Source organism: Rattus norvegicus, chromosome 6 (assembly GCF_021556685.1).
Source record: "Rattus norvegicus strain SHRSP/BbbUtx chromosome 6, alternate assembly SHRSP_T2T, whole genome shotgun sequence".
NCBI lineage: Eukaryota > Metazoa > Chordata > Mammalia > Rodentia > Muridae > Rattus > Rattus norvegicus.
In genome coordinates this window covers 59,169,416-59,184,870 of record NC_141539.1, presented here as the reverse complement: position 1 = coordinate 59,184,870, position 15,455 = coordinate 59,169,416, and the positions used below count along the sequence as shown (strand labels likewise).

The 15,455-nt window shown below is 42.7% G+C and overlaps 1 protein-coding gene across 3 annotated transcripts in view; it reads left to right on the top strand.

Moving 5' to 3' along the window:
• The window catches only part of Lrrc72 (leucine rich repeat containing 72), a 60,134-nt gene extending 49,744 nt beyond the window's left edge, over nucleotides 1–10,390 (top strand). The window contains exons 1-5 of one of the 3 annotated variants that reach the window (XM_087552634.1): nucleotides 924–1,322; nucleotides 4,567–4,656; nucleotides 5,878–6,030; nucleotides 9,083–9,110; nucleotides 10,026–10,388. In XM_087552634.1, the coding sequence (XP_087408760.1) occupies nucleotides 5,904–6,030; nucleotides 9,083–9,110; nucleotides 10,026–10,188 (318 nt within the window). In that variant the 5' untranslated portion in view covers nucleotides 924–1,322; nucleotides 4,567–4,656; nucleotides 5,878–5,903 and the 3' untranslated portion in view covers nucleotides 10,189–10,388. Of the gene's footprint in view, nucleotides 1–923; nucleotides 1,323–1,677; nucleotides 1,963–4,566; nucleotides 4,657–5,877; nucleotides 6,031–9,082; nucleotides 9,111–10,025 lie in introns of those variants that run through there. The other 2 variants (XM_087552636.1, NM_001431886.1) reach the window with 2 other exon arrangements.
• Nucleotides 10,391–15,455: the final 5,065 nt, after the last annotated feature.

The window sequence follows — 15,455 nt, the reverse complement described above, 5'->3', positions numbered from 1 at the left end:
AAATCTAAAGCGTTACTACTGAAGTTCTTCTGAGGGTGAGAAAACAGCCCAGGGCTAAGGCTCCAACCCATTTCAGCACTGCACCCTCCTCTGGCATTTATAAGAAAAATTGCCAGCAATTGCCCATGAGACAGAGGGCTGGGAGCTTCAGGGAGGCCTGAAGCCAGCAGCAGAGTGTGAGGTCCTGGTGCCTGGAATTCCTGTCTTCCAGGCCAGGCAGGGCCCCACCTCATCTCTCCAGGAGGTCTACCTTTCCACACCCTCTCTGTGAAGTCCTCCTCTCCCCTTCTGCCCTCCAAACTCTGCAAAAGGGAATCCTCAGCCCCCTGCACCGGAAATGAGCTCCTCCCCCTGTCGGTCTGCCTGCCTCTCTACCAGCACATCCTAGTTAGGATTTCTATTGCTGCCATAAGACACCATGACCAAAAGCAAATTGGAGAGGAATGGGTTTTTTTGGCTCATATTTCCACATCATAGTTCATTGCCGAATGAAGTCAGGACTGGAACCCAAAAAAGGCAGAAACCTGGAGGCAGGAGCCGATGCAGAAGAAACCTTGTTCCTCAAGGCTTGCTCAGCCTGCTCTCTTATATAAGCCAGGACCATCAGCCCTGGGGAATGGCACCATCCACAGTGGGCTGGGCCCTCCCACTAATAAAGAAAATACCCTGCAGGCTTGCCGACAGCCAGATCTATGGAGACATTTTATCAGTTGAGGTTTCCTCCTTTCAGGTAAATCTAGCATGTGTCAACCAGCACACAAGAGTTAAGTGAAAGCCATCAACAAGGCCTTTAACCCACTCTCTTGCTCCTACACTTAGCTCTCAAGTGGTCTCTGTTTTACTAAAACACTTAGCAACTTGTGTTTCATCACAGAGAAGATCTCCCGAGTGGAACCTCAGGGACAACCTCCAACATTCTCTCTTCTTACTATCAGCACTGTGCTAGTCTCTGCCATTGACAAAGGCAAGGGGAAGAAGGATGCTGGGAAGAGGGGTAGACCTCCAGGCCTCTTCTGAGTCCATCTGTATTGCCCTTGAGGGTGAATTGCCTCTTCCAACCAGGCAATTCATCTACCAAGCAAAAGGAGCTCCCAGGTCTTTCCCAGATGCTCATGTTAAGAGAGGCAGTGTTCCGCTCACTCCACTTCCCAGCTCTGCTCTATCCCAGGATTCCTGCCAAGGATGACAGCCTTGGTGCCTTGTATGGTAGCCCACAAGTTTCGAAGCAGATAAGGCTAGCAGGAGAGTTGGTGATCCAGCTTTGTAGACCCTCAAAGTCCACGTCTGATCTTTGATAAGCAGCCTGAACTTCCTTCCACAGGGTGATGTTTTTAATTCCTTTGTTATCTTGCTCCCCATCTATTAAAACTGATTTATCAAGGCTGGTATCTAACTCCAGTTGTAGCCAAGGATGACCTTTGAACTTGCGATCCTTCTGCCTCCACCTCCCTTGTGCTTTGATTACAGGTATATATTACTACACCTTGGTTAATGTAATGCTGACGACTGAACACAGGCTCAGGCTGGACAAGCATTGTAGCCACCGTGCTACAAGCCCAGCCCCTATCAACGTTTTGTTTTTGTTTTTTTTTTCTAAAGTGCTTTAAGAATATTTGGGTCCTTGGGCTGGAGAGATGGCTCAGCTGTTAAAGGCTGAGACTCACAATCAAAAAGACATGGTTATTCGGGTCTGTTTCCATGAGGACTTTTGAGTTCTGCTTTAAAAGTTTTTATTCTTTTTTTAATCAACGGGAGCCAATTATTTAGATGACTCTATCATTCTCTGTCTTCCTCTTGTCTTTCATTGAGAAGCCCCACACGGGTGACTCATCTACCACAAGTTACTGCGGTACGGTGGCAGAGACACTGTGATATATATTATTGGGTGAATGTAAATTGCTTAGACTCTGACTTCCAAATTAAGATAAGCAAGACAGCGCTGGCGCCACTGGGGTGTACTTCGTAAGTAGCCTGGAGGGAAAGGTGGATTAAACAGTATTAACCTATTGAAAGCGAAAGTGTAAGCGATTTTGCTTCATAGCTGCTACAGGAATGTGCCCGTGCATCACACAAAGCTTTCAGAACACTCAGACACAGGAAACGGATTCCGTATCTCAGAAAGTTAATTTATGGTAATTTAAAGACCAGCCATCCAAAATGCATAAATCCAAAATGTTTAATACTTCTCTAGCCTAGAAGGTGTGGGGGGCGGGGGCTGGAGAAAGAAGCGGAGATGGGATTGCTTCCTTCTAAAACGCAAGAGCTAGAAAAAACGTGAAGGTTGAAATATCTTCCATATTATTTAGTTGTGATCTCTGCCCCCTGGTTTCTAAGATGAGGTGGGCAATGACGCCACTGTGAGCCTGGGCTTTTACTACTCACAAGCAATGTGGCACTGTTCTGAGTGTGGAGCTTTATTTTACGGAAGTTAGAGGTACCTCAGAGCAGTGCTGGTCGAACAAGCCTGAGGAGGGCCTTAATCCTGTCCCTACCACCTATCAAAAACCAGACTGTGCTGGTGCATGCTTATAATGTCAGCACTCGGGCAGCACAGAAAGGAGGATCCCTTGTGTCCCCAGACTAGGCCAATTGGTGAACTTCTGGCCAGTGGAGAGCCTGTCTCAAAGGAGGTGGACCAGAGTATCTGAGGGTGTCCTCTAGCCTGCACGAACATGTACATACACATGCACACACAAGCATAATGAATGTCTAGGAAAAATTTATTTGAGTAGAGATTAGGAGAAAATTCCAGGAAAAGAAGTGAAATATTAATGTTCTGAGAGGTAAGGAAAATGTGGGCCAAGTTGTTTACCAAGAGTAAACACCCATTGCTGAAAGGTGCTAAGAGGCTTCCCATAAGCATCAAATGCTGGCTGCTTGGCTGCCCAGTGGCTCTAATAACTATATACATGTGGGGGGTGAGGCGTCAGCTCTGTTTACACAGGAGGGCCACTGGGAAGCTGACTTCTGTTGGAAAATGCTGGTGACTTTCCTCCTTCAGGGTTCTCACTAAAGCCAATCGTGTTTTGCTTTGCTGTCCCTGAGGAGTGGCTGAAGCTATAGTGTGTGGTCTCTGTGGTCCTTTGCAGATTGGTCCTTAAGTCTGGTTTGATGTGCATCTATGCTGTCACCTCTTCCACACTGACAATTATTTGTTCTTGCTTTAAGTTCCTTTAAGAGTAAACGTTAGACCTTCTTCCTGTCATTGTTACTGGAGGTTTTTTTTTTTTTCTTTGTCATTTTCCCTTACTCCCCTAGTCCATGTCCATCTGTCTGGCCACTGTCTCTACATTTCCCTTTACCTTTCCTCATGCCTTTAACTCGTATTTGTTGTGTAGCTGGTCTCTGCCATGGTTACTTCGTCTCCCTTTAAAACTCATGTAAAGGATTCGACTAGCCGGAAAACCTTGTGTTGATAAAACGTGTATCTCAATGTTTTATTACTGACAGGGAATCCATGCAGGTATCGTTTGTTTCTTTAGTTTTTAATGAGTCTGTTGTTTTTCAAACATGCCTCTCTGATCTTTATGTTGCAAAGTATGCATCCTAAATGTTAATCGGTTTTTTCTGGGTTTCTGCTGCTTGGTAGTTCACCCCTTTATTAAAAGCCTCTGTGTTTTATGAGTAGTCTACAGACCAGGGCTCTTAAATTTATCCAATGAGTAAAGGAGTTCCCTTGGGTGACAGGGCTTGTGGCAGCTGGAGCCCTTCCCTCTGCTGCCATCTAGTGGTTCCCTGCTTTATGTGTTTTTTCGGAAGTATTTTGGTGATGCCGCACATACTGGGGGGAAAAAATCACACAAACTTCATTTCTCATTTAATGTTATCAGAGGATGAACAGATAAAATAATGTCACTAGAAAATAAAACACAATTTCTAACTAAAGCATTGTTTAAATGTCCCTCGGGGCTGATCACGAAGGATGATCACTTCAGAAGCATCGGGACCTTCACTGTTCCCATGAGCCCCTTCCTCCCCACCTCTGTCTTTCGAAGTTAGGTCCATTAGCCATCTCTTAGCCACACAAGTCTTGCAAAGGGAGGTGAAACGAGCCGTGGCACCCACAGCTGTGTAGCCGCTACTGAGATCTCCAAGTGCCACTGGCATGGGCACCCTCTCTGACCAGTGAGGTTCAGGAAGAAACCTGTTAGGAGGGACCTGTATCCACCCAACTCCCAACCCCAATACTCCTCACACCAGAATAACTCCAAGTGATATTTTGTGAAGAGCAACCCCAAGAGAGCTTGTTCTTCCCTGTCAGATTCACCCGTGGACATTGAAAGTTTTTCCTCGTTCGTGCCAGATCTGAGGGAACCTAGAGCTCTTTCTAATGGGCAGTAGCAACCAGTGGACTTTGGTGGGCTGAACCCAAGAGAGGGTAAAATACGTGGTGCTCTAAATAAGGAGATGCATGGTGAGGTTGTGGCCAGACAACAGGCACAACTGCTCACCCGGCGGTGACTGTCCTTGTAGTGTCTGTCCACGAGTCTCCACCTTCCGTCTTCAGAGGTGATAAAAGGAACTGTTGTGAAATCTGACATCTTATTTTGGACTCTTCCTTTGCAGGTCTGTACCAAAACCCTCTGTCCCAGTATAACCTCTACCGCTTGTATATAATCTACCACCTTCCAGGACTGGAGTTACTTGATCGGAAGGGTAAGGATGCTTTAGGAAAAAGAATAGAAAGGCAGGACACCTCCTGAAAGAATACGCCCAGCTAACTTGTTTGAGTGGACATGTGTTTGCTTACATTTTTCCTCATGCACTACTGACATGCCTGGTTCCCACAGAGGCCCCTGAAACTGGAGTTACAGATGGTTGTGAGCCACCTTGTGGGTGCTGTGACTGGAAGAGCAGCCTTTGCTCTTAACCACTGGGCCACCTCTCCCGCTCTTGACGCCAAATAGTTTACCTCCCGATGATTGATTGATTGATTAATTGATTGATTTCTTCTTCTTTTTTTTTTTTCCTTTTTGCTGAGACAGGGTTTCTTTATGTAGCCCTAGCTGTAGACCAGGCTGCCCTTGAACTCACAGATTATCTGCTTCCAAAGTGCTGGAATTAAAGGTGTGCCCTACCACCACCAGGCTCAACAGTTTGGTTTCTCATCAAAAACCTGATTTATAGTAAATCTCTTAAAATCTACGTTCTAAACGCCATCTTCCTTGAAATTCTGTAAGTTCATATTATTAAATTGGCATACTCCACAGTGGCTTCGCACACATGACTATCCAAGCATATGTGCACGCATTCCGTTGAGTACTTTTGAAGCCTAATTCACCCATGTACGATATGATTTATCCCTTATCCCATTATCTTTCTAGCTGTAAAGATTATCCTTTATCCTTTATGGGTGTTACTGTGAAAGTCTGCCTATGAAGATGTATGAAGACCTGACTAATCTCCTTCCCAAGCATGGTGAGGGAATGCAGGCTGTCTCCTGGCGTCATGTCAGTCAGGGGCTGACATGTCCTAGAAAGTCTCAGGCGTGTGCCGGACCACTGGATTGAGCTCCACTGTGATACAAGGACTTCTACTGAGTGCTTGTGAGACCAGATTAATAACAGAAATCTCTTCAACAAGACTGTCACACAGAAGTTAAACTTCTGTGTTGTATGCATGTATGTATGTTTGTTGGAGTGCACTTGTATGTTGATGCATGTGCACACACGTGTGCATGTATGTGGTAACAGAGGTTGACACTGTCCGTCTTCTCTGATCTCTCTCTCCTCCTCAGGAATAGAGGCAGGGTCTCATCTAAACCATAGCTCACTGATTTGGCTGATCAGGCAAGGCAGATTGCTCAGATCTTTTTTTTTTTTAAATCACTGTCTGCTTTTGTTAATTCTAAATATTATCTCTCATTTTCTTTATTAGAAATTACAGCGAAAGAGAGGAGAAACATGATTACCATTTTTAACCACAAAAAAACTCACGTCCTTCAATCAATAGCATTCGGAAAAAGAGCAGATGCCTCATGGAACCCCAAGTTAGCAATAAAGCAAAAACGAGTCAAAAAGCTTCCCTCAGGTATGGTGTAAAATCAATGAGATTAATGCTCAGTAAGCTTTAGGAGCACTCAATTGTAAGAAGAATTGTGACTTTCCTGTACAGCAAAGGAGCTTCTAATTAATTGCCAGTATTTACATTTTAACTTCATATTCCCCCTGTTGATACCGTGAGTGATGTAATGTTCATTTTCCCTCAACCCATGCTATATGCTGTAGTTTGATAGTAGTCAGGGGATGCCCTGAAGCCCCTGTCCGGTATCCAGTGAGGGAAAAAAATAAAAATAAAAACCATAGGCTGTCATTGTTATCACCAATGACAGAAGATAGTTCTCTCAATGAAGGGTAGACATTTTTAAGATGTAGGAAAAATATAATAAGAAATGAAGATCATTGGCACTTTTACCAGCCAGAAATTAGCACCATAATATTTTGGTCACACTGACATCCAAAGTGGTACACAGAAATATTACAAATAATTTCAGTTATGTTTCATTAGTTGGCACATATTTTCTGTAACGTACACCCAGATTTCTTTTCCTCACATAACAAAGGACCCAGGAACAAGGTAGATGGCGTTAAAGTCAGGTTCTGTGATACTGAAAAGAACCCTGACGAATTTATCAACATAATGTAAAAGCTGTGATGCCATACGGGGACAAAATTAAAACACAAATTGGAAAAGGCGTTCAGTCTGTAACAGGTGTAAGTTGATCCTCACAATCCCTGACCGGCTTTCAGAATTCAATTTGGGTAATCCCAGTAGGAGAGCTAAGGGTGATGCCAGGCACAGAATGCTTGCCTAGCATGCCCAGAGCAGGTTTGATGTCCAGCACTAACTGAGAAACAAAACAAAAACAGAACCTCCAGCAGGGCAGCACACGACATAACCCTGAACCAGGAGGTCTGAGAAAGGATGACCCTATGTGCCGAGTCGGCCTGAGCGATACAGTAAGATTCTGTAAACCCAATAAATAAAACCAATGAAGCTCACAGTGGGATGGGGAGATGGGCCGTGAGTGACTTGCTTGCTGGACAAACATGAGGATCTGAGTTAGGATTCCTAGGACCCACAAAAAGCCCAGAGTGACAGCAGGTGCCCATAACTCCAGCAATGGGGCAAGAAAGGCCTCATGGAGACAGCCAGATCCCGGAAGCTCACTGGTAACTGATCTGAAACAATGGGTTCAGTCCAGTGAGACCTTGTCTCAAAGACAAGGTGGAGAGAGATGGGAAAGGACACCTAACGTGGACCTCTGGCTCTGCCTATGCACAGACAAGGTGTGGATAGCTACATATATACATACATATGTCACCTTCATCTGTGCACATGCAAGTGAATGCACACACACACACACACACACACACACACACACACACACATGCACGCACGCACACATTAAATCCAAATAAAATAAAACCCCAGTAGATAAAATGACAAACAACACAAACGTTCTAAAAAGTAAGAAATGGACTCAGTACGTAGCTTCACGTATTGCCAAAGAAGTGAAACCCAAAGCAATAAGATAGCGTTTTCACCCAACATGGAGGGAAAACACTTAAAATGATAAAAATGAGAAAAATAAAAGCACAGTGCACGCTGTTTATGGAAACCATGAACTAGGTCAATTGCCTTGGAGGGCAGACTACAGTACCTTGCAGCGTATAAAATGTGCATGCTATTAGACATAAGGATACAGTCTGAAATCTCTTCCGTGAGAGGATATGCATGCATGGGTAAGAAAACCACGAGGCTGCTCTTCACGACTCCTCTTTATAATAGCACATGCAGAACAGGTGTCTGATGGCTACTCACAGGGGGATATTGCATTACCAGACATTCAGACAGCAAAACTTATTACCAGTTATAGACTTATTCCAGGATATTTTTGTAGTATTTAAAACCATAAACTTGTAACATGGACTGATAACAGAGCAGTGTGTGTAGTGTATGTCTTGCATGCACATGATGGCCAAGGCCTGCACACCTGTCAGCACACATGTAGACACTAGATCGGGACACTGGGCGTCTTCCTCTGTTCCTCTATGATCTCTCTGAACTGGATGGTCACCATTAAAACTTCCACTTTGCTGGTCAGAGGGAGAGAGGAGAAGATCTGGGTCAAAGCTAAGTTCCAACTGTGCATGATATCCCAATTCTGGAGATCTAATGCAGCATAACTACGGTTTACAATCTGCTAAAACACGCACACCCAAAATACAAAATGGCGTCTGTGCGAGATGCCAGACACGTGAAACAAGTGAATTAATTTACGGTTATTTCACAGTGTGTGTGTGTGTGTGTGTGTGTGTGTGTGTGTGTGTGTGTGTGTGTGTGAAAATATCTAGTAGCATGTCATAAATATGTGCAATTGCTACTTTTCAGTTATATCTCAATGACACCATGGAGGCGGGTAGAGACTGGGAAGAGAAGAAAGGGAGACTTGGGCAGCCACTTGTGAAAGGCATAGTGCCACAGGATCTTGGCTGTCTCCTTTCTTGAGGACTGGCAAGAGCTCACACTGAAGGCTTTAGTGACCCAACAGGTGCAGATAAGTTGTGTCTTTGGCCTGGCATCAGGGCATTCTGAAGAGGAGTAAACAAAGCCATGGCAGACTGAGAGATGCCCCGAGAGCCCCAGGCTATGGGGTCTGGCCCTTCAGCACTAAAGCTCTGGAAGATGGAGTCTTGTGATCTGGGATTTGTTTATTCTCTCTTTGAAGTTCATGCCAAGAGTCCAAATGGCCGAGATAGCCTTAAGGACTTGTCCTGACTGCTCATCAGACATTTCTTCCATGTATGAACCTTGATTATAAAATGGACAAATCCACCCAGTTGGATTTCCTTGGCTGCTAAGCTGACTCAGCATACTGTTCTCAGGACCTTGAGATTTGCCATATTGTAAACAAAGTCTAAAGCAAAATGCCTTCCTTACGTATTGGAAAATTTCAATTTCGTATGAGTCCTAAAGGCATTTTTGCCAGTTTCCTTGAAAAGAAAAGCTAATGACAACAATCTCATTAGTTTTTAATTTTTAAATTAAAAATTCTAATTTGGAATTTTTTTATTTTTAGATTTTGCATTTGGGGATAATCTTGACAAGTAAGTGGATTTTTTGTTTGTTTTGTTTTTACTCCTTTACTTTTATTGACAGACTGTTTTATAATTGTCCCATCACTAAATTATCCCTATCTTCCAAAATAGATTTTAATTAAAAGCTATTAGCCTTTCAATAGACAAAAAACATGGTTGTTTTTCTTTGACAAATGAGCTCTAGCTATGTGTTCATATTTGGCATGCTCAGGCTTTTAATGTGATTATTAACATAATCTCAAGTAAGTGAGCAGGTGATTAGATGCATAAAATATTAAAACTGGTTAGGAACTATTAGCTATTCCAAATGAGGAACTTCGTTTGTTTGCTTTGCCCCTAAATATGTTCAGTAAAGTCAATTATCATATAGATTAACATTTTTACATCCACTAGACTTTACAATTTCCCAAAGCAAACAGTTCATTAATTCTACAGAGAACATTTCAAATTCATGAATACTAATGAACTTTAAAACCTTTACTTTTCTATGTAAGAACGTTTTCTTTAGGTTCAGTGTTAAAAAATACTCTCACGACATACAAAATATGTAGAAAACTAACTTTAAAATAAAATGTCTTACAATATTAACGTGCATGATACCAAAAAGTATTTCCAGGTGATCGTTTAACAGTTTACATGAGCATGTGAGACTTTTATAAGAGACCCTGAAATATATCCAGACAGTCCACTTTAAAAATAAACCACACACAATAAAAGTTGTGTCCCCCTGGCCTGAAAGTCGGGTCAGTAAAGTTCACAATTTTGGTGAGGAGTTATGCCATTTATTAATTTAAATAAAGACACCTAAAGCCTAACGCTTCCTACACCTAAAGCCCTGGACACCACACTCCACGCACATACACGGTCACGCAGGAAGTCCTGCTGGCCAGACCCTTATTTTTGATATAATTGCTCCCCTTGCAGGACAGTATTTGATGACCCTGAAGATGCTGTGTTTGTAAGATCCACAAAGAGATCACTGATGACCTTTACCTCCATGAACTGGGACACCGTTCTAACACGAAGAGAGAAGTATGAAAAGAAAAAGAGCTCTGCTACGCAGATGCTCATGGTTTCCCTGCGGTGACAGCATTTCCAGGAAACCTGGTGCTGTTCAGTTACATGTGAAAACACTTCCGTGATTTAGCTCCTTATACACTGATTGCTAACTGAAATTTTAAAATAGATGGATCAGTGGTGAGAATTGTTTCCTACACTGTAAGTTTCATAATGTAAAAATTCTGAGTTACTCATGTGTAAAAAATAAAGCTATTTTTTCCTCCCAGACACTTACTTCCCAACAATAATGAGTTTGAGATTACTTATTAATAAAGGCCTATACTTCAATTTATTCTCTGACTTACCCTTAACTTATTATCCCTTTTATTCTAACCTAGGTTCAACTACATGGTTGGTTTCTTCTCCTTGTCTTCTTACATCGGTCTCCTCAAAGTTCCCAGGGGCAAACCTCCCTTTTTATTTGCCTGCTGGTTTACCTGTCTCCTCAGTGTTCTGGGGTTAATCTCTAATGCCACTAATTCCCAGAATTCCCTCCTTGATGGATGCCCCACCTCCTATTTTCTACCTCAGCTCATTGGCCATAAACCTTTTTATTAGCAAGTGATGCTTATAAGAGATTTTCTCTACACTGATGGATATAGGAATGTATGCAAATTCTAAGTGTAGACCTCAACACATTTCCCCCAAAATATATAAGGTTGTGTAACTGGAACTATGATCAAGTAATAAAGCATTACTAACTCTCCAAAAGCCCTTTCTTCCTGTTAGCAGGCACTGTCTGCACTTCTAAACTAACCACTTTCCTGACTTCTAGAGAGCAATTAATCATGTTTGATTAGGAAAGTCATATAAATGCAGTTACAGAGGATGAATACTGTGTGTGGCTTCTTGCACTTGCTGTCCCAAGACAGCTGTGTGTTGTTGCCATGGTGATGGCTCTTCCTCACTGCCACACAGCAGCCCCTCACAATTCAGCTAGCCAGTACACTGCTTTCACATCTCTGGGACATTTGCCAGATCTGGGTGTCGGCTAATGATGTTGGATCAGCCTTGCCAGAGGTCCAGTGCTGGGGAATAAAGAAACTAGACAGCCTTTACCAATTGTCTAGTGACAAGTTGAAAAAAAATTATCATTGCTGGTTTCTCCCTAACTTGAAGTTCTGTCAGAAGCTTATAAGTGTCAAGTGGCATTTCTCCCTATTCTGTATGCTCAGAGAATACAGGCACACTGGAATTGTGGAGGGACAACATAGAGGGCAAGACATGACAGCTGAAATAGTGAATCAACACTGTTCCGAGCTGCAACATTCAGGGGTGGTTCCGAAGCCAAAAGGTCAGATAGGATCAGAAAAAGCAACGATTTGCACATCTGTGGGAAGGTGTTTGATATTGTGGTGGGAGTACTGTGTGGTGTTTACTGTTAAGTGATAGACTGAATTGGCATGTTCTCTTCCTCTTTCCCTAATCTATTTGGGGGAATCCAGGCACTGTATCTTGACACCTTGTCTTCTGGAGAAACTCATAGTTTGTGTGAGACTCCAAGAGGAGGCTAAGAGTCATTTTCACAGGTCCTTTAGCAAAATCACACAGACATAGCAGAGGTCCACTTGGTCTTCAAATAGTCCTCAGCATTCTGCTCCACCTGTCATCATACTGGACAACTTCACTTAGTAACTGGAGCCACTCATAATGAGCTGAGCTCAAGGGGAACCTCCAAGTAACAATACAGTGGGCAGGTGTGTGTGTGTGTGTGTGTGTGTGTGTGTGTGTGTGTGTGTGTGTGTGTGTAAGAATCCATTTTGATAAAAACAGTGAAGTCAGGAACAGGCTTAAGCAAGCCTATAAGTTGTATAGGTAGTATTTTTAAATTATTCTAGTAAGAAACAGACAAAACATTGTAATCTCTAGATTAACCATAAAAGATAAAGATAAGATTACCAAGAAAGGGCTGCATTAACCATAGACTGCCTGCTGCAATCCTCTGTTGCTACAGAGTATGTGTTGTAACACTTTGTACCAAGAGTGCATTGTATATGGGGTTAGAGCTCAATACATTGCACATGTGTTTGTGGTGACTGTGGTACGAGCAAAGCATCTGTGCTGCTGGTCATATAAGAAGATAGCACGTGAAGTAGCTCCATGTAGCTCCCAACATTGTGATTTTACCAGCACCTTAGTGTACTCTTTCCATTTCTAAACATAATACACACAGTAATTCAAACACTGTGCTCTGATGTGCTGGAAATAGCGACACTTATCTCATCCCACCCCTACCCAAGACACGCAGTCCAGTTCACATTAAACACAGCCTAGGATGACAAAAAAAGGGGGGGAAAAAGAGTGCATGGTCTAGACCCCCAGACAAAAGAATGCACTGTAGCAGGGGTTTTTTTGGTTTGTTTGTTAGTTTGTCTGTTTGTTTTTTGTCTTAGTTTTATTTAAACCCACAGTAACTGAAAAGTGGCAAATTCACTTTATTTTTAAAAGTGCTTAATATCGCTTTAACTTACTCTTCACATTAGATGACAAATTGAAGCATGCCCCCATTTGAATGAAGAAAAAAATTTCATATGTGTACTGATTCTGTAGTACAAGGTCTTGTTACCTTGGCGTCACCCATTTCTTCTGACTCTTATACTCTTTAGGCTCCCTCTTTTACAGACTTCCCTGAGCCCTAAGAGGAGGAATCTGATGGAGACGTCCCATTTAGGACTGAATATTCCAAGGTCTCTCTTCTCTAGACATTGTCTACTGTAAGAGGAAGCCTCTGATGAGGACTGAGCAAGGCCCTGATCTATGAGTACAGCTGAATGGCATTAGGAGACATTTTATTGATGTTCCTTTAGTAGAAACAGTAGTTTTCAGTTTTACCCTAGGCCACTGAGTCTCAGGTCCTTGGTCACCTAAGCAGTGCTGGGTATGGGTTCCATCTTCTGGAGTGGGCCTTAAGTCAGATCAAATATTGGTTGGTCACTCCCACAAGCTTCGTGCTACCCTTGTATTAGCATAGCTTGCAGGCAGGACACCACTGCAGACCAAAGTGCTGGTAGCTGGGCTTTTATGTTTCTTCTTTGGAAGCAGGTAGAGTACTTTCCGGTATCAAGAAGCCTAGCCAGTAGGAATGAAGGCTGTACGTAGGTGCCAGCTTGACATCTCTGTGTTTACTGAGTCCTGTAGGTGCTGTCTTCAGCAACGGTGCCCTCAGTTTGTGGAGAGCCACCAACAGCCTGAGTGGTTTAGGGATTCCCATGTGGCCAACAACACAATGAAAATAACACAGGACCTGCACTAGGTCAGCATCAGATGGAGTCCTAGAGCTGAAAGTGTGACCAGCCCCCCACCCCTAAAGCATAGCTATCTCCAACCATTTGCAAATGCAAATTTGTCTCCAAGGGAGTCTCACTGGGGAAATGAACTACTCTTAAGGGTAGGTATACCAAGGTTTATTTTTTAAATTTTGTCCTTTAAAAAAAATCTCTCTCTCTCTCTCTCTCTCTCTCTCTCTCTCTCTCTCTCTCTCTCTCTCTCTCTCCTCTCTCATTTTCCCCCCCACAGTTCTTTGTATATATTATGACTTCTGGCTTTGTGTCTTTTTGTGTCTTTAGGAGATGCCTGACTACAAACAAGTAGTGTCTGCATCTCTCCTGAGTTCTCTTCCTTTTGTTTGTTTTGTCCTTTCCCAATGTATTTATTTTATCTCATATTTTATCATTATCATCCCTTAGAGGCCTATTTGTTTTCTAATAAGACACAGAAATCGGGTGGATTTGGGAGGGGAAGTGGGGACCAACTAGGAGTAGAGGGAGGGGAAACTGTATTTGGGATACATTGTATAAAAAAAAAAAAAAAAAAAAAAAAAAAAAAAAAGGCTACCAGCAGGATACACTATACAAAAGATCTATTTTCAACAAAAGAAAATCTTTCCTGAAGTACATTCTTCTATACTGGGTTCTTAAAATGTTATTAATAGACAGCTGACTTACTTGCTGTGAATGAGAAATACTGTTCTAAAGATCATTGATTTAAACACAAAATAGAAGACATGACTCATCAACTGGATAGAATTCTACTAACAGTGGAACACATCCTTAATAAGACCTTTTAATTATACTTCTTGTTTTTAAACAATGAAGAGCCATTAAGGTGGACTTTGGTGAAAACCTTTATCTCAGGATCAGTTGGGCGGTCACATGAATAAGAACTAAAATCTCTGGTACATAAACAACTTCTCCTGGTATAGACGGCTCTGGCTAAAAGCTGGGCCACACAATCAGTAGGTCTAGACTAAGCCTACTTGTTTCTGGAGGCTTTAGTCTCCTCTTAGGAAAACTAACAGTAAACTACAACAGAGTCTCATGGGTTGGGAAGATGATCATAAAGTTACGCGCGGCTATCCAATTCCCTGTGTAGCTGGGACTCTAGTGTGGTGGTGCCTCTAGGGATGAGATCTGGTATATCTCCCTTTCCCAAAGTCACATTGTAAAATGAAATCCAAGGTGACGTTTAGAGTTGGAGATGTTTTGAGTAAATTGAGTCGCAAAAGTAAAGCCCTCCTAAGTGGGGTTAGTCTTTCCACAGGGCTATTTTGACGTCCTCCTTCTCATAAGGAAAGAGCAAGATGGGCCTTGTCAGAATGAAGAATCTTAGGAAGACTCAAATCAAACCAGAGCCCTGATTTTGGATTTCTAGATTCCACAACTCTTTGCAATAAATATTTGTGGTTTAAGTCACTTGGAGTGGGTCATTTAAAAGCCCAACCTGGCCAAGACCACCTGATTTATTAGAGTTCCCTTGGAAAAAAGCACCCATCAAAATAGCTATAGAGAGTGTATAAGGAATTGCTCATGCCACTGATGGGGGCAGATGATCGAAAAGTATAGAGTGTGGCTACAAATTCAGATCTGAGGGGATGTTGCCTTCTTGGGTTTATAGCAGTGTGGGCTAAAGTGTGGCAGGCTTTTGTTGGGACTTTGGGGAATGGGGGTGGGCACTGAGTTTTCTGATGTTGTAGGGTTCTTCGGCTCTTAATTTGGGGACACATGAAGGAAAAAAAAACATGCCCAGAGAACTTACCACATGTCAGTGCGTGGACTCCAGGGTTCATAGGCAGGCTGTCAGAGCCTAGCAGAGTGTGGGCAAGAGCTCAGTGAGGCTGGGGTGAGGAAAACCATGTATACATTCAAAAATCACTGAGATGCATGGAGAGGAGTGTGGTAACATTCAGAGCGGTCTGGAAGGCTCACTCACAACCTAAAGGTAAGTGTTTATCACCACGCAATTGTGGCACGTTGATGAATGCCTTTATTTTGCAAGAGAAATCTTACAACTGACAAG